Genomic DNA, 24,677 nt, shown 5'->3' with positions numbered 1-24,677 from the left:
GCGAGTCACTTAACCTCTATCTTCCTCAGTTTTCTCAGCTGTAAAATGGGGATAATCATTGTGCCTATTTCCCAGGGTTTTTGTGAGGATCAAATAAGATAATAATGGTCAAGTGCCTGGCACATAGTCAGCACTTAAGGAAAGCTTACTTCTTCCCTTCCTTTACAAGGTTGTCATGGAGAAAGTGAACATTAACATGCAATAGAGATGCGAATAATTATTATAATGACATAAATTTACCTGTGTATCTGCCTTCATTTTGTTCCCAAGATTTTGAGTTAGACAGGACCTTTGTGGTCACCTAGTCCAGCCCTACCTTTTCCAGATAAGGAAACTTCATGAAGGCCTTTGCCAGAGGTTCTCCAGGTAGTGAATGGAAGACCTAGTATTTGAAGCCGGGTCGTTTGACTACCGATCCAGACTGAAGGACAAACAGTAACAGTTGCCTACTATGCCAATTCATCAGCCTTTTGAGCTCTAGTGGCCCTTTTAGCCAAGGAAACACAAATAGTTTAAAAAAATGATCTTGCTTAGAATCTCTCGGAGACCTTCCCAGCTCTGAGATCTTTGATTCTATGCTTGGGTTGGGGGGTCACTTACTTGTTGATCATTATAATAGGAGACCTGACAGAATACAAACCCAGCTCAGCCCATCTTCATACTTAGATGGTCCTTGTCTGTGCTCATTAGCAAGGCAGCAAGGCACAAGAGGGCTGGTATAACCATCGTCAACATTTTACTTACCAATGTGCTGACATTTCCTCATTAAATGACATTAAAATTTGAGAGGGATACTAGTTTTTCCTCTAATATGCAGTTCCAACAAGATCATTATGGGACTCTTTGGAGAACAAGTATTCTTTCAAAATAATCACATTTTCAATGCAAAAATCATAAATTATCCAAATTATTCAAGGGTGGTTATGAAAGGAATGGATGATTTTTGTGTGTATTTTTTTTAAATCAACTTACAAGCAAGGCTTTAGTAAACTCTTTCTGTAGAAATTCTGGTGTCCTTTCCAGCCAGTATCTATCACACATGCTACATCTGTAGCTGGTATATGTTTGGAATTCCTGGCATCTCCCATTGAACGGAATGTTATAAACTGCCCTGGAGCTTATACCTCCATCATGCTCAAGGGGGCCCACCCCCTAACCTTTGCCTCAGCTTAGCCTAAAATATGGAATCACTGGGTCATAGATTAGAGTTTGAAGAGAACTTAGAAGTCCATCTAGTCCAATTTTACAGATGGGGAAATTGAAGCATGGAGAGGTTAAATCCAAGGTCACCTAGCCGAGGTGGGATTTGAACCCACCTTCTCTGACTCTAAATCCAGTCCATTATACCATATTTCTCTTGCTCACTCCTCTCATTAATTCCATAAGTGTAACTTTCCATCTTGGGTCCCTATTCCTGATACTGCTTGGTTCCACAGGTCTTTCCCAAGTGGGCTTACCAAGGCATAGTTCTTTCATTTTCTGGTGAGTCAGGAGGGGGAAAGTCATATACACATGCATTCCAAGAAACCAGTTGGCCAAGGGAGGGTTCCAGAAGGGATACTCTGAGCCGCCAGCTTCTGATGGAGCCAGGAGAGACTTCCCTCTACAACAACCAGCTGGGAGGTAGAGGGGAGGCTACGAAGTGAGTTCTCCTGTCCCTGTACTATGAGCCTCCTTCTTTGTAGCTTTGGCTCCATCGTGCTGCTAAAGGTCATCCTTCCTGACTTTTTGAGTGTGAGGGCCATGAGATGCTGACCCCTGCTCTAGAACATCACACATTTAAAGAAGATGGAACGCAAAGTGAGCAAAGAGGGGAGAGCGGCAGACATTCTCCATACCTTTCTGCCATGGCCCTTGGGCCATTGTGGAACCTTTTTTTAGAGAGTGGGGAAGGAGACATCCCTCCTTAATCGGTATCATTAATCAATAATTTATATGATTATATCATAATTCTGAGAGGTCCTTGATGTGGAAATGCTTTACATATTCTCATTAGCCTCAACGGCATGCTGGGAAAAGAGGGGCATGGAGCAATGGGAAGGACGCTGGCCCTAGAGTCAAGAGACCTGAGTTTGAATCAGTACCTGCTAGCTCAGGGACCTTGGGCAAATCACAGAATTTCTCTGAGCCTTAGTGTCCCCATCTGTAAAATAGGGACTTGCACTACTACCTTAGAGAGTCATGGTAAAGGTGTATAAAGCAGTGGGTGGCACAGTGGATAGAGCGCTGGGCCTGAAATCAGGAAGACCTGAGTTCAAGTCTAATGTTAGACACTTACTAGCAATGTGATGCTGGGCAAGTCACTTAACCCTGTTTGCCTCAGTTTTCTCATCTGTAGAATAGGCTGAAGAAGGAAACAGCAAACTACTCCAGTGTCTTTACCAAGAAAACCCCAAATGGGGTCATGAAGAGTTGGACACAACTGGAATGACTGACCAGTCACCACCACCCAAGGTGGTTTTATTTGTAAAGCATTTAGCAAACCTTAAAGTGCTATATGAATGTTAGATATTCTCATCATCACCATCCTTATTACAGCTCTTCCTATTCAACATTCCTTTCCTGTTGTCTTATTGTTTAGTTCTCTCTTTTCATGGCCTATCCTGGGAGTGAATAAACCCTGAGGATCAGATTACCAGGGTGCCCAGTGATTTCAGCCAACTCTTCCTTAAACATCCAGAAGGAAGCCTTCTTATTTCCATTGGTGTACATTCATATCCTGGTACTGAGGGAGTTGTGACAAGAGTGCTCGATTTGAGTTCAGAAGAGCTAGGTTCACGTCCCAGACCCTTCAATCGTGAGCCATGACCTTGGGCAACCTATGTTCTTTCTGGGCCATGGCTTTTCCTCTCACAAGAATAGGGGGATGGATTCATCAGTCTTCGTGGTCCATTGTCGTCTATAAACTACATAGTCTTGCTCAAGGTCCCATGCGAGGTCATTCAGTTTGTTGGGTTTGATGTAAGGAAAAACTCCCTGACCATTCGAGGTGTCCCTAAGTGGAATGGGCTGCCTTCAGGGGGGATTGGTGGGAGGGTTCCTCTTCCTTCTTAGAGGTCTTTAATGAGCCCCAGGCTGTGCACTGGCCAGATGTGCCCAGCTCCCTCCTCCTTGAGTCTTTCCCCAAAACATTCATCTGACTTTAATTTGGATCTTGACCTAAAATTGGCACCAATGCCCCATGGTTAGATGATGTCCCCATTGTATTTTTCCCCTTTGTTTTTCTTTCCATGAAAGTTGGAAAATGTGCCTGACTTTTTAGTTTGGGAGCTGATACCTCATTCCAAGGCAAAATTTCCAGCTCTGTCCTACATCAGGAAAACCACATCTGTTCTAGGCTGTGCTACTACATGAATTAAAATCCAGCCGCAGACACTTACTAGCTGTGTGACCTTGGACAAGTCACTTGATGTCTTTTGGCCTCAGTTCCTTCTCTGTAAAATGAAGGAAGGAAACAATGGATTATTAAGTGCTTACTGTATGCTAAGCACTTTACAAGTTTGATCCTCACAATACTAGAAGGCAGATATTGTTATCCTCCTTCTATAGTTGAGAGAAGGAGAGGCAAATAGAGCTTAAATGACTTACCTGGGACCACAAAGCTAGTAAGTGTCTGAGGCTGGATTTGAACTCAGGTCTCCCTGAATCCATCCAAGCACTCTATCTATCACACCACTTATAGATGGGGGGTGGTGTTGGACTAAATGGTTTCCAAGGTTCCTTCTAGCTCTGTGCTTCTGACTAGGTGCCTATCCTGGACTCGGGAAGACCTGGGTTCAGATCGGGCCTCAGACACTTCCTAGTGGTGTGACCCCGGTGAAGTCACTTAACCATGTTTGCCTCAGTTTCCTTATCTGTAAAATAAGCTGGAGGAGGAAATAGCAAACCATTCCAGTATTTTTGCCAAGAAAACCTCCATGTGGGATCACAAAATCAACAACAACAGAATCTACTGGCACGTTCTGAATTTGCAGTCAGTTAGCAAGCATTTATTAACCTCCTACTGTGTGCTAGTCACTGTACTAGGTACTGCTGATACAACAGAAGGCATCGGAACAGTCCCTGCCCTCAAGGAGCTCACAGTCTGATGGAGGAGATGCCATGCAAACAAGCACGGAGAAATAAGATGTCCAGTGTAAAGGGAGGGGTCATCCCAGAGATAAGGCCCTGGCGGTGGGAGGGGCTGGGAAGGGCCTCTTGCAGAAGACGGGCTTTGAGCTGAGCCTTAAAGGAGGCCAAAGATGCCCCAAGGCAGAGGTGAGGACGAGACCCAAGAGTGGCTGGGTGCTTCTGGTCCAGGTCGAACCAGCTCCCTCTGGTGGTTAGCGATTATTCTACCAGTTAGCTAAGCAGTGAAGTCTTGGTTTTCATATCATTGCAAGTCCATTTAATTCAATTAAACAAAATTTTAACAGCATCCACTATGTGCCAGGCCCCATGTTAAGGGCTAGGGACATAAATATGGAACACCACATAGCCGAGTATCTGGAAGGGTGCTCTAGAATCCGAGTTTTTAATCCTGGAATCCATGGAAGGGCTCGATTAATAAATTACAAGGGTCTAGGAACTTGGATGGGGGGGAAAAATCACATCCCTATTTTCATTAACCTGGAACTAAAATTTGTGTTTTCCTTCAACTATTTAAAAACATCATTGTGAGAAGAGATTCATAGGCTTCCCCAGACTGTCAAAAGAACAGGAAACAAACAAGCTTAAGGGCTCCTGATCTGGAACCCAGAGAGATGCACAGTGTAGTGGGAAGATGGCTTGCTGGGTTTCGGTTCAAATCCCTCTTCTTCTGCCACTTCCTGCCTGTGTGACCTTGGGAAAGTCACTTCATTTTCGAGGGGAGGCTCATCTATAAAATGGAGTTGTGGAGTACCCAGTGTCTGGTACACAGTAGGTGCTTAGTAAATGCTTTTTGACGGACTGGCCTAGATGATCTCTTCTTGACTCTAAATCCAGGATCTTTGCATAATCAAGGTGCGTGGTGATGTCACTGGAATTAAGCTTCACTGTTTTCAATAAACACAGCCTGGGAGGGGAGCTAAGAAGTGCAAAATTAAACAAGGATAAAGTCCCTTCTGGCTCTTTGTTTTTTCATGAGCAACTAAAAAGGAAGTTGAGAAAGCCATATGTCCTGAAATGGTTGCACAGAATTTGGAGGACCTGTTTCCAGGCATGCTAAAGGCAAGGACCCTGGAATCAGGAAGACCCGACTGCAAATCCAGCCTCATACACATTAGCTGTGTGACCCTGGGCAAGCGACTTAACCTCAGTTTGCCTCAGTTTCCTCCTCTGTAAAATGGGGATAATATCAGCACCCACCTCCCAGGGTTGTGGTGAAGATCAAATAATTGTAAGATGCTTAGCACAGTGCATGGCACGTAGTAGGTGCTCTAGAAATGTTAGCTATTATTATTTTTTACATCACCATGGTTACCAGTATCCCTCCACTTAAATAAGTGAAGATGTGCCAAAAATAAACAAGAAAAAAGGCACTTCGGCTCCTTGTTTCTCTCGTGCAAATAGTGATGGCTCGAGTCACACCCCCTCCCTTTCTCTTTCTAGTTACATTCGATGTTATTACTTCGCTGTCAAGACCTTGATCACCATCGGGGGCCTGCCCGACCCCAGGACTCTCTTTGAAATCGTTTTCCAGCTCCTGAACTACTTCACGGGTGTCTTTGCTTTCTCTGTGATGATAGGACAGGTGAGTAAAGACAGGATCAGCAGCGGCTCCTGCTGGCTGGTTTTGAAGGACCTTAAGAAATCCCTCGCCTCAAACATCTCTCTCTCACTGTCCGACCTGCTTCAATGACTGAAATTCACTGCCAGCTGTTCCTTTGTTCTGTGGGTCAGACACTGGCCCCCGCCCCCCGCGCTCCCTTCCTCCAGAACTCCTACCAAGAGGGAGCCTGCTGAATCCCCAGTCCCCAAGGAGGAATGGATTTATTAGGGGCACCTGACAGGAGGGACCAGGGCAGGTGGAGAACACTGAGTGTCTGATGGGACCCATGTGCTACCAAGGGGAGGAAGTGATGGAGTTTGAGCAAGATTTGCAGGGTACCGAAGAAAAACTTCATGCTATACTTTTCCTAAGGGCCAATCCTATGAATTCTTTCCCCTTCAGGCTTAGGATTGGCTTAAGAATTTCAGTGCAATGGGCCTGAAGTCAGGAAGACTTATCTTCCTGAGTTCAAATCCAGCCTCAGACACTTCCTAGCTATGTAACCCTGGGCAAGTCACTTAACCCTGCTCTCCTCAGTTTCCTCATCTGTAAAGTGAGGTGGAGAAGGAAATGGCAGAACACTCTAGTATCCCTGCCAAAAAAACCCACAAAGGGGTCAGGAAGAGTCAAACAGACTGAAAGGACTGGGTGGGTAGGTGAGAGAGTGGAAAAAAGGAGTAGATAAGTAAATAAGAGAATGGTAGGGGGAAACTAGGTGGTGCAGTGGATAGAGCACAGGCCCTGGAGTCAGGAGGGCTTGAGTTCAAATCTGGCCTCAGACACTTGACACTAGCTGTGTGACCCTAGTTAAGTCACTTAACTCCAATTGCCTCAGAGAGAGAGAGAGAATGGTAGGAAAAGACAGAAAGGGGATGGATCTGCATCTCTTCAGAATTATGGGAGCAGAATTAATGCTTCCCCAATACAATGGTACAAACAGATAGAATGCTGGGCTTGGGATGAGGAAGACTTGAGATTGTATCTTCCCTTAGACCCTAACTAGCTGTGTGAACTTAGGCAAGTCACATACCTTCCTTATCTGTAAAGTCAGAGATTTGCATTTAATGGTCTTTAAGGTCCCTTCCAATTCTGAATCTGTGACCCTATGATGCTTCTACATTTTGTGGTGGCCGTTGGGCTCCTGGGTTAGGTGAATGGACTAAGTCGACCTCCTTCACGTCTACTTTGTCTCCCTTTGGGAACACAGGGTGTCTTGAAGTTCTAAAGGGCTTTTTGTTGGATGAGAAGCAGCTCAGGATGAAAGGATCTTAGTGAGATGAAGTCCAAGGTCCTTTTCAGCTCAAAATTTTATGAGCCTGTGAGCTAGAGGGTTGGAAGGGAATGTTAGAAGGCATCCAATCTGACCTTCCACCAAAAGAGTATTGAAAGCATATTGAAGATGGTTGCAAGAACAGAATTAGGTCTCCAGCCACCCTGATGCACTTAGGCTACATGGATTGAAACAGTGTTCAGAGAAAGGAAGGTGAGAGAGTCTTGTCCTCTGCCTAGGTCAGGCTGCATTGAGAGTATTACATTTAGTTCTAGACAATGCATTTCAGGAAAGACAAATGGACTCATGAGCTTGCAAGAGCTCATCTTTCCAGTATAACCTCATTTTTGTTTTTGATGGAGTTTTTAGACTGGCAGGTTGGATGGTTAATAGAGATTGGTTTACCTACATTTAAGCAAAGTAGTTAATGCAGTTTCTCATGATCTCCTTATGGATAAGATGGAGAGATGTGGGCTAGATAATAATGTAGTTTTGTGGCTACAGAACCAGTGAAATGGCTTGGCCCAAAGAGTTGTCATTGATGACTCACTGTCAACTTGGGAGGAGGAGGTATCTAGTGGGTTGGCCTGTGGATATCTCTTTAACCCTATGTCATATAATATTTTTATCAATGATTTGGATAAAGTCATAAATGGCATGTCTACAAAGGTTGCAGATGATATGCGGTGGTGGTGGGGGGGGAGACAATAAACACACTAGATGATAGAATCAGGATTTCAACAGGCTCAGATGGTGGGTATATTTTGATGATGATAAATATAAAGACTCACACTTGAATTCAAAAAATAAATGTCACAAGTATGAAACAGGAGACATGGCTAGAGAGCAATCTGAAAGACCATTTGGGGGTTTCATATACTGGAAGCTCACAATGAGTCAAGTGTGATATGGCAGTCCCCAAAACCAGTGAGATTTCAAGCTGGTTTAAGAGTCATGGTGCCCAGATTGTGAGCAGTGATAGTCCAATTCTCCTGGGCCATTTGAGACTCTCTCTAAATTATAGTGCTCACATGTATAACCTATATCAAATGGCTTGCCATCTTAGGGAGGGGAGAGGGAGGGAGAAAATTTGGAACCTAACATTTTATATATATAAAAAAGGAATATTAGAAAATTGTCCTTACGTGTAATTGGGAAAAATACTATTAAGACAAAAAAATTTTTTAAAAAATACAGTGTTCAGTTGTGGTTACCAGATTTTAAGAAGGGCATTACATTGATAAGCTGGAAGGTGTCCACAGCAGGGATACCAAGATAGTCAGTGTTCTGGAGAGACAATGTTGTATGAAAATTAGTTGCAAGAATTAGGAATGTTTAGTATGGAGAGAGAAGATTCAGCTATAACATGACAGAAGTCTTCAAGTATGTGAAAAGTTCTCATGTGGGAGAGGAAGTAGATTTATTTTGTTTAACCCCAGAAGGCAGAGCTAAGAACAATGGGTGGAAATTGAAGAGGAAGATCTATGGGAAAACTTCCTAACAATTGGAGATGTCCAAAGTGGAAGGGGCTGTCTCAGGAGTTTGTAGACATCCCTCCCCTCCACCAGAGGTCTTTGGGAACATGCTGTGTGATGCCTTATCAGGGTTATTTCACCAAGGATTTTATCTCAGTTCTGGGTTGGGCTAGGTGAGCTCTGAATTCCCTTCCAATCCTGAAATTCTGTGATTTGTAAAAGTATTTTATGCATTGAGCTTGACTGAGGGAGGCCTCAGGAAAAAAAAATTCCTACTACCAAGTATAAAAATGTTCAGCTGAAAATTTAAAGCATATTCTTTAATTTAAAAACAATTTAATTTTTAAAAAATTAATTTAATTTTTATTTTTAGTTCCAAATTCTCTCCCTCTCTCCACCTCCCTCTGCCAGCCATTGAAAAGGCAAAAAATAAGATATGCCTTCTATGTATGAAGAAAGACATTCTCTTTAAAAAAGAATTGTTGGTAGCACCTAACACATCTGATCTGAAATTGTGAATAAGCAGTTTCTCTTGATTTTACTTGGACTCTCTCCTCCTTCCTCCCCAGATGAGAGATGTTGTTGGAGCTGCTACTGCAGGGCAAACCTACTACCGGAGCTGCATGGACAGTACCGTCAAGTACATGAATTTCTACAAAATCCCAAGATCAGTTCAGAATCGTGTTAAGACCTGGTATGAATATACATGGCACTCTCAAGGCATGCTGGGTAAGATCTGTATCCTATTGGAGGTTTCTACTTCCATAAGGTTTTTGTTAGTTCAGCTTTATTTGTCTAATGTATTTTGCCAATAGTATTAAAAGTAGCTCCCATTTGTATATTGTTCTCCAAACTTCCTTCCATTGTGACTTTCAGAGCGAGGATTAACATATAGGATACATAGATGTGTCTAAGTAGAAAGTCCACCCCAGACCATTCTCCAAAGCCAGGCAGGCTACATCTCTCCTTGAAGTTTCTAGGGCACTCTGAGGGGTTTGTGGCTGTCTCTGATGTTTGCATCAACTCAAGCCCTCCCCAGCAGTATTCCCCATGTCACTAAGTGTCAATGACTTGCATCCCAGTGTCATTTAACCACCAACCAATTAGCTTGTACAGAAGAATATTTACTTCAAAAACATAGCAAGAACAAAAGTATAAATATTTATCCCCAATCCCTCAGGCTCATACTCTCCCCAACACCACATTGGTGTCTGGGAAGAGTATGCACACTCTTAGCACATTTTCTACATAAAATCAGTTCCATCAAATCCGAATCTAGATTTTGTATGACTTCTGGATGAGTTCTTACGTCAGCTACTTTGTGTTAGATCCTGAAGGTCACTCCCAAAGTTTTGAGAGAGAGAGAGAGAGAGAGAGAGAGAGAGAGAGAGAGAGAGAGAGAGAGAGAGAAGGAGAGCAGAATCACTTCCTTTTGAGTGAACCATGGTTCAATGGCCAGTTCTCTTAGACCTAGTGCTTTGTTGTGGGGATGTGAGCAGAGGCGCACAGGGACCAAAGAACTTATAAGGGGAATACTTCACCATTCCAAAGTGTAAGACCTTTGGTGCTAAGCTACATGTTACCAGAATGGGATGCTCCCCTTCCCATTCTCACACATGCTTCATGGAATGTGCTTCCATCTAACCACAATTAATACAAAATAAGAGGGTCAGATTTCTCAAAGTTTCTTCTAGAGCTGAGCCTCTGGTGATAGCTCTGTGGCCTCTGAAGTTCCTGACAGTTCTTAGATTCCATATGGTTCTGCTTTCCCAAATGTGGTAAGGATGAATGAGAAAGACATAGTCCATACATTTATTTACACAGCACTTTCTACTAGTGAGAAAAGCCAGGAGAACAATTTATGCAATAATAAGAAGATTGTTAATACAAACAAGTTGGAAAAACTTGGGGAAAAAAAAGAGCTCTGATCAATGCTGTGATCACCCATGATTCCAGGGGGACCGTTGATGATGCATATAGTTGATGGATTCAAGGTACAGACAGGCGTATTTTTGGACATGGCCAGCATTGGAATTTCTTTTGCTTGACCATGCATATTTGTTACAAGCGTTTTTTTTTCTTTTCAATGTGAGAGATGGGAAGTACAGAAATTAAATAACTGGCAATTGAAAAAAAAAGAAAAACATTAACTTTATACTATTCAAATTCTCACATCTATTTCTGTTTTTCGATCCTAATAAGACCCCATGAAGGGTATTATTTTTATATATGAAAAAACTGAGGTTCATAGAAATTATGACTGACTTGCCCAAGGTCATAAAGATAGTTAAAAGTAGAACAAGGAGGAGAGGCCAGGCTTCTGGCTTATATATAGTTCAGGGCTTTTCCAGCTGAACCATGTGGTCTCTTATCTATGCTTCCTTCTCCAGAGATAATTACAATGAAATATTAACAATGAAATCCAAAGAGGCCACTTCTAAGTGCTGGAAATAAATTATAGTTACTTTGCATAACAATAATTTCTTAGCCTCAAAGGTCTAACTCTGTTTTGCTTCCTTTTTATTTATTTATTCATCCTTTTAAAATGTCCTCAGTTGGATTTTTGAGTGCATCTATGAGGAACATATTTCTGCTTAAGTACTTGCAGCCTTTAATAATGAAAATGCCTTTTCTAGTTTAATAATTTACATATTTAACTTTCTCATTTTGTTTTCTATTGCCTTACAAAAAAAAAAAAACCCAACAACAACAACCTGATAGTCAACCGTCATTTATTTATAAGATGAAGGAGAAGAAGCAGAGATAATCTTCAATTAGCAGATAATACAGAAGTTATTTTATTCTGACTTTAGAGTGCATTTAAAGCAGAGCCATAACTAGGTATAGGTCATCAGAATTTTTCCCAGGACAGCAAAATTTAATGGGTGCCAAAATTTAAAATGATTTTAAAAGATTGTATAATTTAAAGTGTCGTTACATTTATATCTTGCTAGTTCTTATTACTCCTTTAGCAGCACAGAAACTACTGAACTTAGCACATAGCAAAAACAATTAGTTAAAATCTGAAACTATCAGTAACAATTTCTTCCTGACTCTGGACCTACATTCCTTTTCCTCTGCCCCCTTTTCAGGCAGTACAACTGAGCTGAACTCCTCTTGTACTAATGCTGACATTCTTTTCAATCCAGCTGATATCTACCTCATCAGTGGTCTTCCATTGTCCAGGAGTGTATCCCCACAGGGTTTTGTGTTCTAGGGTCTTCTCACCAACTCAACTGCATTTGGCTTAATTCTTGCTTGTACTAATCTCACAAAGGAGATAGTATGTTCTAATGGAAAGAGAACTGGCCTCAAAGCCAGGAAGACCTGGGTTTAAATCCTGTCTCTGACACCTACTTGCCACATGACCCTACAAGTCACTTAATTTCTCAGTGCTCCAGGCTGCTTACTAAGACAATAAATTGCAGAGAAGATGCTATTCTGCTTTGGTAGAGGCAGTTCCTCACTGGGAACTCCTCATACCAATGAAATCAAAGGTCTAACCTCTATCCCTAATATTTTCACATCAGAGTTATATACAAGAATGCTATTTGCCTTGAGGCACCAAAATCGCTAGCCAAGGTTCTGATTATGCGATTCCTATTTGGCTTACTTTTCTAGTTTTGTTTAACATAGCTTAGTGTTCTTAGTCTCGTACGGGGACCTCAGTGATCATCTAGTCCAGCTTCCTACTTCATGTAGGAAAATGCTCTCCAAAGCATTCCTGAGGAGTAATCGCCCAGCATCTACTCAAGTACTTTTAGTGCAGGTGAGCTCGTTACCTCATGAGGCATCCCATTCTACATCCAAATAGCTCTAATTGTTCCTTGTATTAAGCCAAAATTAGCCTCCCTGTACCTTCCCTCCTATTGAGTTCTGCCCCCTGGATAATTCTATTCCGCTTAAGTCCACTTAGAAAGTTAGAAGAAATGTCTCAGGCAGCAGGGATAAAATAGATCTGAGATATCAGATTTGTTACAGGTGATCTATAAGGCTAATAATCTGCCTTCAATCAGTCAAGAGTTGGACCGAGATTCTCCTCGATCACTTTAGTACTGTATCTCTCACAATAGTCCATGAACTCCAGGATTTTAATTCCTGGAATTGGAAAAAACTAATACTCACAGATTTTTTAGTTTCTCAGAATTCTTCCAAATCCAGAGGAAGACTTTTTTTTTGGTTTTGTTCCTAGGATATAGAGGAAAAAACCCATTGTCATCACCAATCCCCTCCTCCCTCCCAGCAATATAATAGTCCCCTTCTGTCATGGTATCTGATCCTGCCCCATACCATTCTTTGGAAATTACAGACACCCTCTTCCACATACAGACACCCTCTCAAGGTCTCCCATGATTAGTATGTGTTTTATCAAAAGGCTTAGACAAATCTCCCTACATTTATTTAGTTACTATGATATGACATTGAACTCATGTGTCATCCAGTGTAAATGAACTTCCATAAGAAGTGTCATGTTTCTTCTTCTCATTCAACAGATGAATCTGAGTTGATGGTACAGCTTCCAGATAAGATGCGGCTGGATCTTGCTATTGATGTCAACTATGACATTGTCAGCAAGGTGGCTCTTTTTCAGGTACATTTGCCATCTGTGTCAAAGTTTAAGTTCATTCATTAATGTGGACTCCAATCTGTTTGCCTTTAAATCCTGGGTCCTTTCCTCTCTCCCTCTTTTGGTTTAGGGCTGTGATAGGCAAATGATTTTCGATATGCTGAAGAGGCTGAAGTCCGTTGTTTACCTGCCCAATGACTATGTGTGCAAGAAGGTATTAATTAATTAATTAATTAATTTGCTTTATTTATTCATTTATTTGTTTATTTATGTAATTGACAAAGGAGAAGTCAGAAAGAGCCATAGTGACTATGTGAAAAGGAAAATGATTTGAAAGGTCATAATTGAAATGTATAAATTGTCTATTTGCAAATGGATGATAATGTTAATTATTATTATTATTATTGTTATCATCACTAGTACCAATACTTCATATTAGCACAATTCTTTATATTTTTCAAAAAATGTTGATATCTATCATCTTGTTTGATAAACATGTGAGATAAACAGGGCAGGCATGCTAATAATAATAATGATGATAATAATAACAACAATCATGACAATGGCATTTATATAATGCTTGAAGGTTTACAAAATGCATTATTTATGTTATCTTATCCGGCCCTCACATTTGGCATTATTATCTTATCCATTTGACAAACGTGGAAACGGAGACTCAGAAAGCATTATGGTCACACATCTAGTTAGAAGAGATGTGACCTCAAGCCTTGGTCTTGTATGCTTGTAGGAGGAGTGAGCTAACTGGGAAGCTGAGTCCAAGGGATCTCTTGGGCTCAGGGGTTCTGAGCAGCAGTGGGCTGAGCTGATTTTAACATGAAGCACTAAGTTCTGCATGAATATGATGAGCCTCTAGGAGCAGGGGGGCCATTAGGTTGTCTAAGAAACAGAGCAGGATAAAGCTTCTGTGCCAGGGACACATGTGAGTAGCCCATGCACCCATCTGGGCAAGAAAGGGAGAGACCAAGTCTTAAAATTAATAAATAACTAAAATCGAGTAATAAAATTGGGACAGTGCTCAAACATAACATCAATTTAGGGGGACAAATAGATTCCAAATATCCCCTGTAGGATTTAAGAGCCTTCCTCCAAACACAAAGACCTTTACTTTGATAAAGGGCACATGAAAATGATATTTCTGAGACCAGTTAGAAGCAAGGAATTAAAAATGATCCCTATGAGGTAAAGAATGCTGGGCTCCACTATTTGAGTTACAAAGCATTTGCTTAAGGATAAGAAAGAAACAATCCATTGGTTTGTCCAGAGGAGTTTGACATTTGGAAGTTAAAACAATTACTGGATTATAGTATGTAAGACCCTCCACTTTACTAGGTGTGTGCAGTGGGAAAACACTCTCAGGAAACAGCTGTCATTCAAGAAGAAGATAAAGATCAAAGGCAAAAAATTCCATTTAAAAATCATATAAAGGAATAAGAAAATAAAATTTGCTTCTTTACATTGAGAGTTTTTTAAAAACAATTTTGCATTTACTGACTAATAAATGTTTGTTGAATGAATGAATGAATGATATAGTCAACTCTCAATCACTTACTTACAAGTGGATTGATTATCCAGTCTTCTTTTCACCATGGATCAGGCAGCTAGAAGTAGGGCTGAGGCATTAGGAAAAACAGAGCCAAGTATGAAGATGTGTGTGTGGGGTGTGTGTGTGTGTGTGTGTGTTTGTGTGTGTATCTATCTGCTTATGGCTCTCTTGCTGTGTTCCAAAGCCAGATGCATTTTCATTGTTTTGTGTTCTCCATGTGGATAATCACAAATTGACTTTAAAACAGGTTAGGCATCTGGGCTTTTTGTGGAAACCAAAACTCTGTCAAGAAGAGGTCTGATTCAGCAGGGGCTTTTGTGATTAAAGTATTCCTGTATAGTATTTGAACATTAGTAACTTCTCTCTTCTTTGTTTCAGGGGGAAATTGGAAGAGAAATGTACATTATCCAAGCTGGACAGGTCCAGGTACTAGGCGGGCCAGATGGCAAATCCGTTCTTGTGACTCTGAGAGCAGGATCTGTATTTGGAGAAATAAGGTCAGAAAGGAATTGGGCGGGGGGAAATTAGAGGAATAATGTCAGACCTTGGAGTAGGGGGAAATGAAAGAGAGAGAGAGAGAGTAATCAATGAGACTAGGGCTAGTGAGACCAGGGTTGAAACATTCCTACCATATCACTGAATCTTCTTTCAATGGGGTTCTAAAAACAGCTGCCAATTGCTAACAATTTACTTCTCTTTCTCTGCATTCTCAGGTTGGGGCACATACTCTTTTACCTGCTTTGGTGGCTTCATGGTAGTTGAAGGGAGGGGAAGGAGAGGAGGGAACCAGCATTGATTAAGTACCTACTCTTCGCCAGGCAGAGGCTAAGCACTTTACAGATATTGTCTCGTTTGATGGTTGAGCTAGGGAAGTGACACTAAAGATTTCACAATTCTAACCCTCAACGTTTTTGCCTGCTCTCTTTATTTCTTGAATAATTAGCTTGTTGGCTGTTGGCGGGGGAAATCGTCGCACAGCAAATGTAGTGGCTCATGGGTTTACCAACCTTTTCATTTTGGATAAGAAGGACTTGAATGAAATTTTGGTTCACTACCCAGAGTCTCAGAAGTTGCTTCGGAAGAAAGCCAGGTATGTGATTCATTAGAAGAGTAGTGGTCAGTAATTTGTATACTTATTGGAAGATCATAAGTTGAAGAAAAAGTACCATTCTACATTAGTAAAAGGAGTTTCCTCTCTTGGAAATCCGCAATGAAATCACAGATTTGTCTACATTCAGAAAGAATGTTTTGTAAAGAACTTTGAGATTGTACAAGAAGGGAGTGCAAAGTTAAAGGTATTTTTGTTGGTTCTATATCAAAGAAGTTTATTGGCCCTCTTTTTCAGCCTTCAATAAATTTCTTGTTTATGTCATGTATTCTAATGGGGCACATCCCACAAATCCTACACATTCCAAATGCACTGCCAATGCACCACACCCAGTCTGCATGGCTCCTAGCAGTGCATTGGAAGGAGAGAGAAGCCAGCTAAAGAGAGCTGCTGTCCTTCCCTAAATCATGAGTTCCTGAATGAAGGTGAGACTATTAAAATTGGCCCCATGCTGTTATTCATATGAATTCAGCATTTCTGAGGGAGAGTTGAGTCAGAGAGCTAAAATATTTCATACTTACTTTAATCTTTCAACTCCCAAATGCAAAGATTCAAATTCAGTGCCATTTCTCAAAATATTAAAACAGAAGAGGTCATCAAAATAATGGAATAAAATGAATGTTGGCATTATCCTAACGTTGCTAAATAATGGAGCATGGTAGACATCTGCTGATCCAAGGGAAACTGGTCAAATGACAACAGCTTTGAATCACTTCACTGATACTTACACAGCCTCTCTCCCTATCACAGGAATAATGTGTTCCCATATTAGTGAAGTGCTTTGGTTGTCTACTTGTCCAATTTATAGTCATAAAATATAGCAGGCATGCAAGTATGTCCCTTTCCCTTTGGGCACCAAGGAGACATGGGGCACATGTGCCAGCAGGGGGCTGTTTTGGGATATGACACATGGACGAGTAGAAGAGCTGAAGATGGTAAGCTTCATCTGGAACTTGGAGAGAGAACGGTCACTTGGAGGGTCGGAGGATTTGCTACTAGACAGAGACATTGAATTACTGGCAACCACCGAAGAGAGGAGGAAGTTTTGTCCTTGCTTTTATTGAAAGGATTGGTACAGCAGGGAATCATGTGCACTGAGGAGTGATGAGGTCACAGTGGGAAAAACAAAACCCGTGGACCTTGTTCTTGCTTGTATCGTAGAGATCGGTGCAGCAGGGACTGGATGCTCCAGACCTGTTCACTCACTCAAAGTTGGGTGGAATGTGAGAGAAGGTGGAACCTGGCAGAAGGGAGGTTCACATGGTGGTTCTCCAGAAAGGTTTTCTGACATTCTGACAGAAGTAACAAGGTGATACAATGGGGAAAGAGTTGACCCTGTACTCAGGAAGACCTGAATTCAAATACAGCCTCAGAATCTTATTAGCTATGTGATCCTGAGCAAGTCAATTAACCTTTTCTGTCTCAGTTTTCTTATCTTTAAAATGGGGGTGGAGGTAGCTCAAGGGGCACAAGGGATAAAGTGCTGGGCCTGGAATCAAGAAGACTCATCTTCCTGAGTTCAAATCTGGCCTCAGACACTTACTAGATGTGTGACCCTGGGCAAGTCACTTAACCTCAATTGCCTCAGTTTCCCTATCTGTAAAATGAACTAGAGAAAGAAATGACAAACCATTCCACTATTGTTGTCAAGAAAACCCTAAATGGGGTCAAGACTGAAGAATGCCTCAACTCAAAATGGGGATAATAGTAGCACTTATCTCCCATGGATTTTATGAGGATCAAATGGGAAATACTTGTAAAGGGCTTTGCAAACCTTAAAGCACTATAAAAATGCTAGCTATTATTATTTGAGAGATTCAAGTATAAACCCAGTCTATATTTCCTGTCAGATTAAATGAAACTTTTCCCATATTCAAGCTTTTGTTTGTCCTGGTGCTCGAGGGCCTCTGGGGAGTGCAAAACAAGCCCTTCTGTGGATATTCCCAGGGTTTCCTTGGTCCTGTGCATGAGCTAGAGAGATTTTGTGAGAGATCTGTGAAAACCGTACCTTGTTCCATGTGTCAGGAAGCGGGGCTCAGATGACACCCAGATTACACTTTGGGGGCTGGTCCAGAATTATTGATTTGTAATGGGGAAGAGTGAGAATGCTATTGGAGAGGGGATGTCTGACCTGAGGTCAACTGAAGCATGGCCCCAGGCAATGGGATAGGCCATCAAGCAGTACCCTGAGTGAGTTCCTCTGACTACTAAGGTGATTCTCAGTAGTGTCAAATGAGACAACACTGTGTACAGGACTTCGCAAACCTCCAAGAGTTATACAGATGCTAGCTATTATTAGTAGTAGTTATTGTATCTGCCTACCTGGTGAGGGTGTCTTTGAAACATACCAAGACCATACCACAGAAAAACTGCAAGAAGGATTGGTGTCTGTTGCAGAAACATGTAGGTGCCAAAGGCTTGCGTTCAGAGGACAAATACACTCACTTTGGAACTGGCAGCCAAAGAGCATCCCCCAAAATGCTGGGCAGTATTTTGCAGCAACTATAGACAAGCTAATTTTGTTGTTTCATCATTTTCAGTCATGTCTGACTCTTTGTGACCCCACTTGGGGTTTTCTTGGCAAAGATACTGGAATGGTTGCTGTTTCCTTCTCCAGCTCACTTTACAGATGAGGAAACTGAGGCAAACAGGGCTAAATGACTTGTCCGAGGTCACACAGCTAGTAAATGTCTGAGGCCAGATTTGAACTCAGGTCTTCTTGGGTTCCAGGCCCAGCACTTTATCCAGTGTACCACCTAACTGCCCCAGACAAGATAATATAAACTTCTGCTATTCAAATACCAGGAAGTCTCTCCTAGCCGAAAGGAGAATAGCTAAAATAACCTCTTGACCTGTCTTAGGGATGATTTCAGTCACCAAAAGATGGCAGAACCGAGAAACAAAAATTCAATTCTGCATCTGATTCTCATTAACATGGAGGGACTAGTTTCCATGGTGGAAATGATGGGAATCTCGTGAGGAAAGTGATCACTCCATCCTAGAGTTTTGATAGAGAAGGAGAGGAAATCTGAGCTTAGTCTGACATGTTCCCTAGATTTTGGAAAGCAGATTTTGAAGAGTTCACAGGAAAGACAAGTAGAATCTGATATGCTAAAATGCTTCAGAGGAAGTTGGCCCAGGAGGGCTGGGAGATGCTCAAAAGTGAAATTTTGAAGACACTACAGGAAGCAGTTATAAAGAGGAGGTAAAGTAGGATGTGTTTGATCTACATTAGGATCAATGTGCTTACACAGGGTACTCACCAAGCAACTTAGATTTTTAAACTAAATGGACAGAAGACAGAAGCCAAGGCAGGTAATAGACAAATGTCAGGAATGCTCATGGTAAGAATGAACTGAAGCTGACAAGGGGGTGCCAAGGTTAACTTCAAAAGGTTGGATGTTTATTTTTACCTTTGTTGGGAGATCAAAGAAGGCCTAGAACCTTTGCTGGGGGTGGTTGGGTGATGACAAATGACACTAGAGAAGACAATGGAGCATTTTTGCCAAGAAAATCCCATGGAGAGTATGGTCCCCATGGTCACCAAGAGTTGGACGTGACTCAGTGACTGAACAGCAAGGATCAATCAATCAATCAATACAGAGTTTATTAAGCACTTACCGTGTGTGTGTGAGTCACTAACCTAAGCACAGATACAGAGACAGAAGTGAGCCTCTGCTCTCAAGGAGATTGCACTCTGGGGAGACAGACACACATGAATGCATACCATTGTACATATGTACATATGAATACATGACCGCATTTATACATATGGATATATACAGAACATAAGGTGATTTTTGGAGGGGTTTCCTAGTAATTGGGGAGGGATTAAGAGGGACCTTATAAAGAAGTTGGCACCTGAGCTGAATCCTAAAGGAGATCAGGGATTCTAGGAGGAAGAGGGAGGGCGTTCCAGGCACGGCCGACAGCCTTTGCAAAGGCGTGCCAATGGGAGATGATGCTTTGTACGTGTGGAACATTAATTAGGCCAGCATGGCTGGAATTCAGAGTCAGAGGTGATGGGCAGCACCAAAGCATAATGAGTCTATAAAGGTGGCGAAGGAGCAGGTTGTGAAGAGCTTTAAACATCAAACAGTTCACATTTGATCCCTGATGCCACAGAGTCCTGGGCACCTAGGTTGTGAAAAGTAATAATTCACTTGCTTAAGTAAGACCTTGAGCCATCCTGAAAATTGTGAAATATTGACTGGGGGAGGGGTTGGGGGGCAGATGAGGAAATCCTTCCTAGAAAAACAAGTGATGGGCATTTCATATTGATGATGTGTTGGAGTTAGAAGTGACCTTTGGACCACAGAATGTCAGAGCTGGAAAACAACTCAGAGCTCTTCCACTTTGTGTCATTGAATCACAATTTCTCTTGTTAAGAGGCACTGGTGACTATAACAAAGGAAGGACCTTCAGTTTTAACAAATTATTTTAGTTGACAATAGATGTCGATAGGACCCTGGTGATCAAATTTGCTCATTAGGAGTGCTTGCTTATTAAATGCTAGCCTAAGTTTTCCCCTGACCCATGTCCTTGATGATAGATACCCTTTACATATAGCTTGTTTGTTGATAACGGGTTACAACTGATCTTCCCAATGTTGTGTTCCATTGCAGTCTGGTCTTATAGAGAGCAGGCGGGATAACAGATGTGCAGCCTGAGTTTTCCCCTGGCAACCACACAATATTAAAGACATCAGAGGAAGGCCTCTGGTGTTTGGTTGGATAGGTTCTCTGTGGAGTGTTGACATAGAGACACAGATGGAAAGACTTGAGAAGGCAATGGCATGCTTATGGTCTGGACCAGTGGTGAGAATGCTAACATGCATGAGGTTATATTTATGATACAAGTCTATGTTTCATTTGGTCTTTAGCCAAACCATTTATTCCATAGTTGTAATATGCAACAACTCCCCGCTGACCTTGGGGATTCGTTTGTGACAACGTTTGACCTTTGTATTTCTCCAAATGAGTGTGATGCTCTGAATTGTTATTGTCTTTTGTAGGAGGATGTTAAGAAATAACAACAAGCCCAAAGAACAGAAAAGCGTGCTCATTCTTCCTCCGAGGGCCGGGACTCCTAAACTCTTCTCAGCTGCTTTAGCCGTAGCAGGAAAGATGGGAGGGAAGGGAGCAGGAAAAGGAGGGAAACTTGCCCATTTACGAGCAAGACTGAAAGAACTGGCGGCGTTAGAAGCAGCTGCGAAGCAACAGCAGGAGTTGGAGCAGGTGAGCACCTGGACTGGTCTGCCTTGCCTATGACCTTGCCTGTGACCTTGCCCATGACCTTGCCTATGACCTTGGTCTAGGAGCAGTCCGATAGGAATCTAGCCATTTGTGGCATTACTTTCCACTAAATTATAAAAAAAAAATAGTTAGTTTAGCACAATCCCCTTGTGGTACAGAGAAGGCTGGTTTGATTTTTTTCCTGTTCTTTAATATAGTACTTATGAAAATTAAGACCCCCAGAATATAAAGCATCTGTTTGCAGAACTAGTAAGATTGATTGTCATTCCCCTCCCGGCCCTGCCCCCCCTGCACATCACCTTCCACCTGAAGGGTATTTTAGAAATGTTTATTTCCAAACTCAAACCTTCTTTTGGTGAGTTGATACCAAGATCAATCAATAAACATATATTAAGCACTTGCTGTATGTCAGGCAAAAAGAGGCAAAGGACAGAATGCTAATTAGCATTACTGCGCTAATTATGGCCATGGATTTAGGGTCAAGCAATCCTCAAAGGTGTTTTGAATACAATATAATGGGATGTCAAGATCCTTTCTTTGAAGCAGGGTTTGTGATGCTTCAGGAATAACACGTCAGTTTTAGATTTGATTGGAATTGAACTTAAGAGTATGATAATTGAGTATTTTCCTGCATCATAGAAACCTATTTCCCCTTCATTTTGGGGTTTTTATTGCATATAGGGAAGCATCTTAATCTAAGCCATTTGACTACCTACTAAACATAAAATGCCAAGATATTTAACAACCTATTTCACAGGTTAATCGTTATCATAATTAATAATAATAATGATAAATTAGATGAAAGGGTCCTAAAAGACTTGTGTGAAAAGGTTCAAAGAAAACAATGCTTCACTTTAAAAGAGAATACCCTGACATTGTTTGCCAGGGTAAAATATTACCTTGAAGCTGACTTTTCATATTTACTGAAATCAAGGGAATTTGTGCATAATCCTGAATTAGAACTTGGCTCACAAGAATATCTTATCCAGTTAAGATGTCTTATAATTGACCTTGATTTTTCTCTCCAGCTCTAAAATACACACATTTCATCATTCATTTTATTATTTCCAGGCGAAGAGTTCTGCTGCCTCAGCAGCCCCAGAAAAACCAGAACCGGCAGCTCCAGAGAAACCAGAACCTCTAGAGAAACCAGAACCGGCAGCTCCAGAGGAACCAGAACTGGCAGCTCCAGAGAAAGTAGAATCGGCAGGTCCAGAACCACCAGCTGGACCAGAGCCAGCTGCTGCAGACCCACCTGAAGCCCATCCTCCATCCTCATCCTCCCCCAAGAAGTCAGAAGGAGGAGACCATGGGGAAGTTGTGTTTGAATTTAAGGATCACTCTGTCAGGATTCGCATGAGCCCTACCCCAGAGAGTGATGAACAGATTCTTTCTGTAGAAATTCCAGAAAAGGATGACAAGTGAAATTTACCCCTTAAAGGCCACCCAACATCTGGCCCTCTGATATTCCAGCTGGCTACCTACACTTACCTATCTAAGCTAGAGAAATGTTTCTACTTTCAACAGCTTCTAATTTCCAGTTAGTGGCCACAAACTTCACTAACAATGCTATGCTTGATAGGACTTGGCTTGCCTTTTCTTTGTCCTTAGCTTGCAGGGCTAGTATCTTAGAAATGAAGACCATGACCTCTTTAAGACAGGTGCAACCCTGTAAAGTCATTTGGAACTCAGAAGGGATTCTACTGATCTCTGCTATTTACTTTCCCACTAAATGATTGGTCAATAGTCTTGCCCCAAGATTTGTTTTTTTATTGAGGAAGCCACAGAATCATGCTCATTGGTCTCAGAATCAGTGATTCATCAGCAACTATTTTAATAAACTATGAGAGTCCCCTATCCCCAATAACAGGGTAGCTAGATGGCTCAGTGGACAGCGCACCAGACCTGAAGTCAGGAAGATCCATTTTCATGAATTCAAAGTGGCCTCAGATACTTATTAGTATCTGACCCTGGCCAAATCACCTTACTCTGTTTGCCTCAGTTTCTTCATCCATAAAATGAGCTAAAAGGAAGGAGCTGGAGAAGGAAATGGCAAACCACTTTAGTATCTTTGCCAGGAAAATCCCAAATGGGGTCATGAAGAGTTGGACAAGATTGAAATGACTGGACAGCAATCCCCAATAGGAATTATTGAAGCATGCTGTCTTGAGTATCCAACACCCATATTAATACATTAGTTCTAGGTATGTTTAAAACAATGAAACACATGTGTTCATACATATATACACACATCTACACACATGCAGAGTCCATTTAACCAGAGGGATAGAATGGAGGATATGACCATAGACAGGGAAGTTAAGAATAAATAAATGTGTTGATTTCATCCTCAGGTGACTTCCTTCCCATTTCATGGGAGGTTGATACATGTAGTCCTTTTTAGTGACTTTGGACTCAAAGTGCTGTTGAGGACTGTTTTTTTTTTAGCAAGTTATTTTTAGAAATAGAAAATATATTTTTCTTTATTTGGCTCTACTAAGTATGATATTTTAGCACTCATCTTCTCACCTTATATTATGAATCTATTCTCATATACCAAAATCATTGGAAATTGAAATGGAGCCAGTGTCAGCGGTGGGTTAAAGGTTCTAACTTTTAGGACTCCACTATGAGAAAACAGTAAGAGCAGATCTAAGCCTATTGTTAGCTAGGTCTGTTGCTGGGTCTAAAAGATTCCCCAGCTTTAGGGATGAGAATAGCTTCAAATAATAAAAGCTCACATTTTGAAAGTGCTTTGATGTACATGGAGCACTTACCTCATAACAATCTGTGAGCCAGGTAGAAAAAAAGTATTATTATTACTCACTTTTTGCAAATGAGGAAACTGAGGCTTAGCAAAGCTGATTGTTGGTCACATGACTGGTAAGTGACAGAACTGAAATTTAAACTTAGATCATCTGACTCGAAGTGAGATTTTTTTTTTCCTCACAAGATCGTGCAGCCTCACTAGCATTCATAAGGTGTGATGGAAAAGTCTCACTTGGGACTCACAGCTTGGAAGAAAATAACTCATTTAAATGAAAGCGAAATTTCTTTAAGAAAGATCACGTCACAGCTATGAGTCAAGAAACTGAAAAGGGTGTGGCTGATGGCTGTGATCGGCATAAAGAGTTTACTAAAAATGATCTGTATTAGAGTGTTCCTGCCTGCATGAGTCCCCCAAATATGGAGCTTATGATCCATTCTCAGTTTAAGGTGGAAAGAGGAGAGAGATAGAGAAAGAGAAGGAGGAAGGGGAGAGACAGAGACACAAAGGAGAGAAACAGGAGAAAGACAGACATAGGAGAGAGAGAGAGAGAGAGAGAGAGAGAGAGAGAGAGAGAGAGAGAGAGAGAGAGAGAGGGAGAGAGAGAGAGAGAGAGAGAGAATTATTTACTGCCACCATCAGGGGTCTTGAACTGCATGCGGTCAACAGTAATCATATTTTTCATTTATTCCTTAGTCTAATCTATAGCTAGACCTGTGGTCCAACATAACTTCTATGCCCAATTCAGCATCTACCCTCAGACATTCCATTTGAATTATGTAATAATCCACCTTGAGCTCCATAGGAGAAAGTCAGGATCTTAGAGGGGAGGAGTTAGCCCTGAATTGGACTATTTATTTTCAACTAATTTGTTTAAAACTAAATGCCTCCTCTCCATCCCATTTTAAAATCCCCAAATACCATACTTCATCAATAGCAC

At 41.5% G+C, this 24,677-nt stretch overlaps 1 protein-coding gene across 1 annotated transcript in view; it reads left to right on the top strand.

Annotated features, from left to right (window-relative positions):
* The window catches only part of CNGB1 (cyclic nucleotide gated channel subunit beta 1), a 52,196-nt gene extending 28,879 nt beyond the window's left edge, over positions 1 to 23,317 (top strand). Inside the window, exons 11-18 of the mRNA XM_020963749.2 lie at positions 5,572 to 5,713; positions 9,046 to 9,205; positions 12,970 to 13,067; positions 13,174 to 13,257; positions 14,986 to 15,104; positions 15,551 to 15,697; positions 20,730 to 20,952; positions 22,042 to 23,317. Of these exons, the coding sequence (XP_020819408.1) occupies positions 5,572 to 5,713; positions 9,046 to 9,205; positions 12,970 to 13,067; positions 13,174 to 13,257; positions 14,986 to 15,104; positions 15,551 to 15,697; positions 20,730 to 20,952; positions 22,042 to 22,395 (1,327 nt within the window). The 3' untranslated portion in view covers positions 22,396 to 23,317. The remainder of the gene's footprint in view (positions 1 to 5,571; positions 5,714 to 9,045; positions 9,206 to 12,969; positions 13,068 to 13,173; positions 13,258 to 14,985; positions 15,105 to 15,550; positions 15,698 to 20,729; positions 20,953 to 22,041) is intronic.
* The last annotated feature ends 1,360 nt before the right edge of the window (positions 23,318 to 24,677 follow it).

The sequence above is a fragment of the Phascolarctos cinereus genome, unplaced genomic scaffold, assembly GCF_003287225.1.
Source record: "Phascolarctos cinereus isolate Bilbo 61053 unplaced genomic scaffold, phaCin_HiC Scaffold_2;HRSCAF=192, whole genome shotgun sequence".
In the NCBI taxonomy this organism is placed as follows: Eukaryota; Metazoa; Chordata; class Mammalia; order Diprotodontia; family Phascolarctidae; genus Phascolarctos; species Phascolarctos cinereus.
The sequence above is the reverse complement of the archived record's forward strand: the minus strand, read 5'-3'. Positions and strand labels throughout refer to the sequence as shown.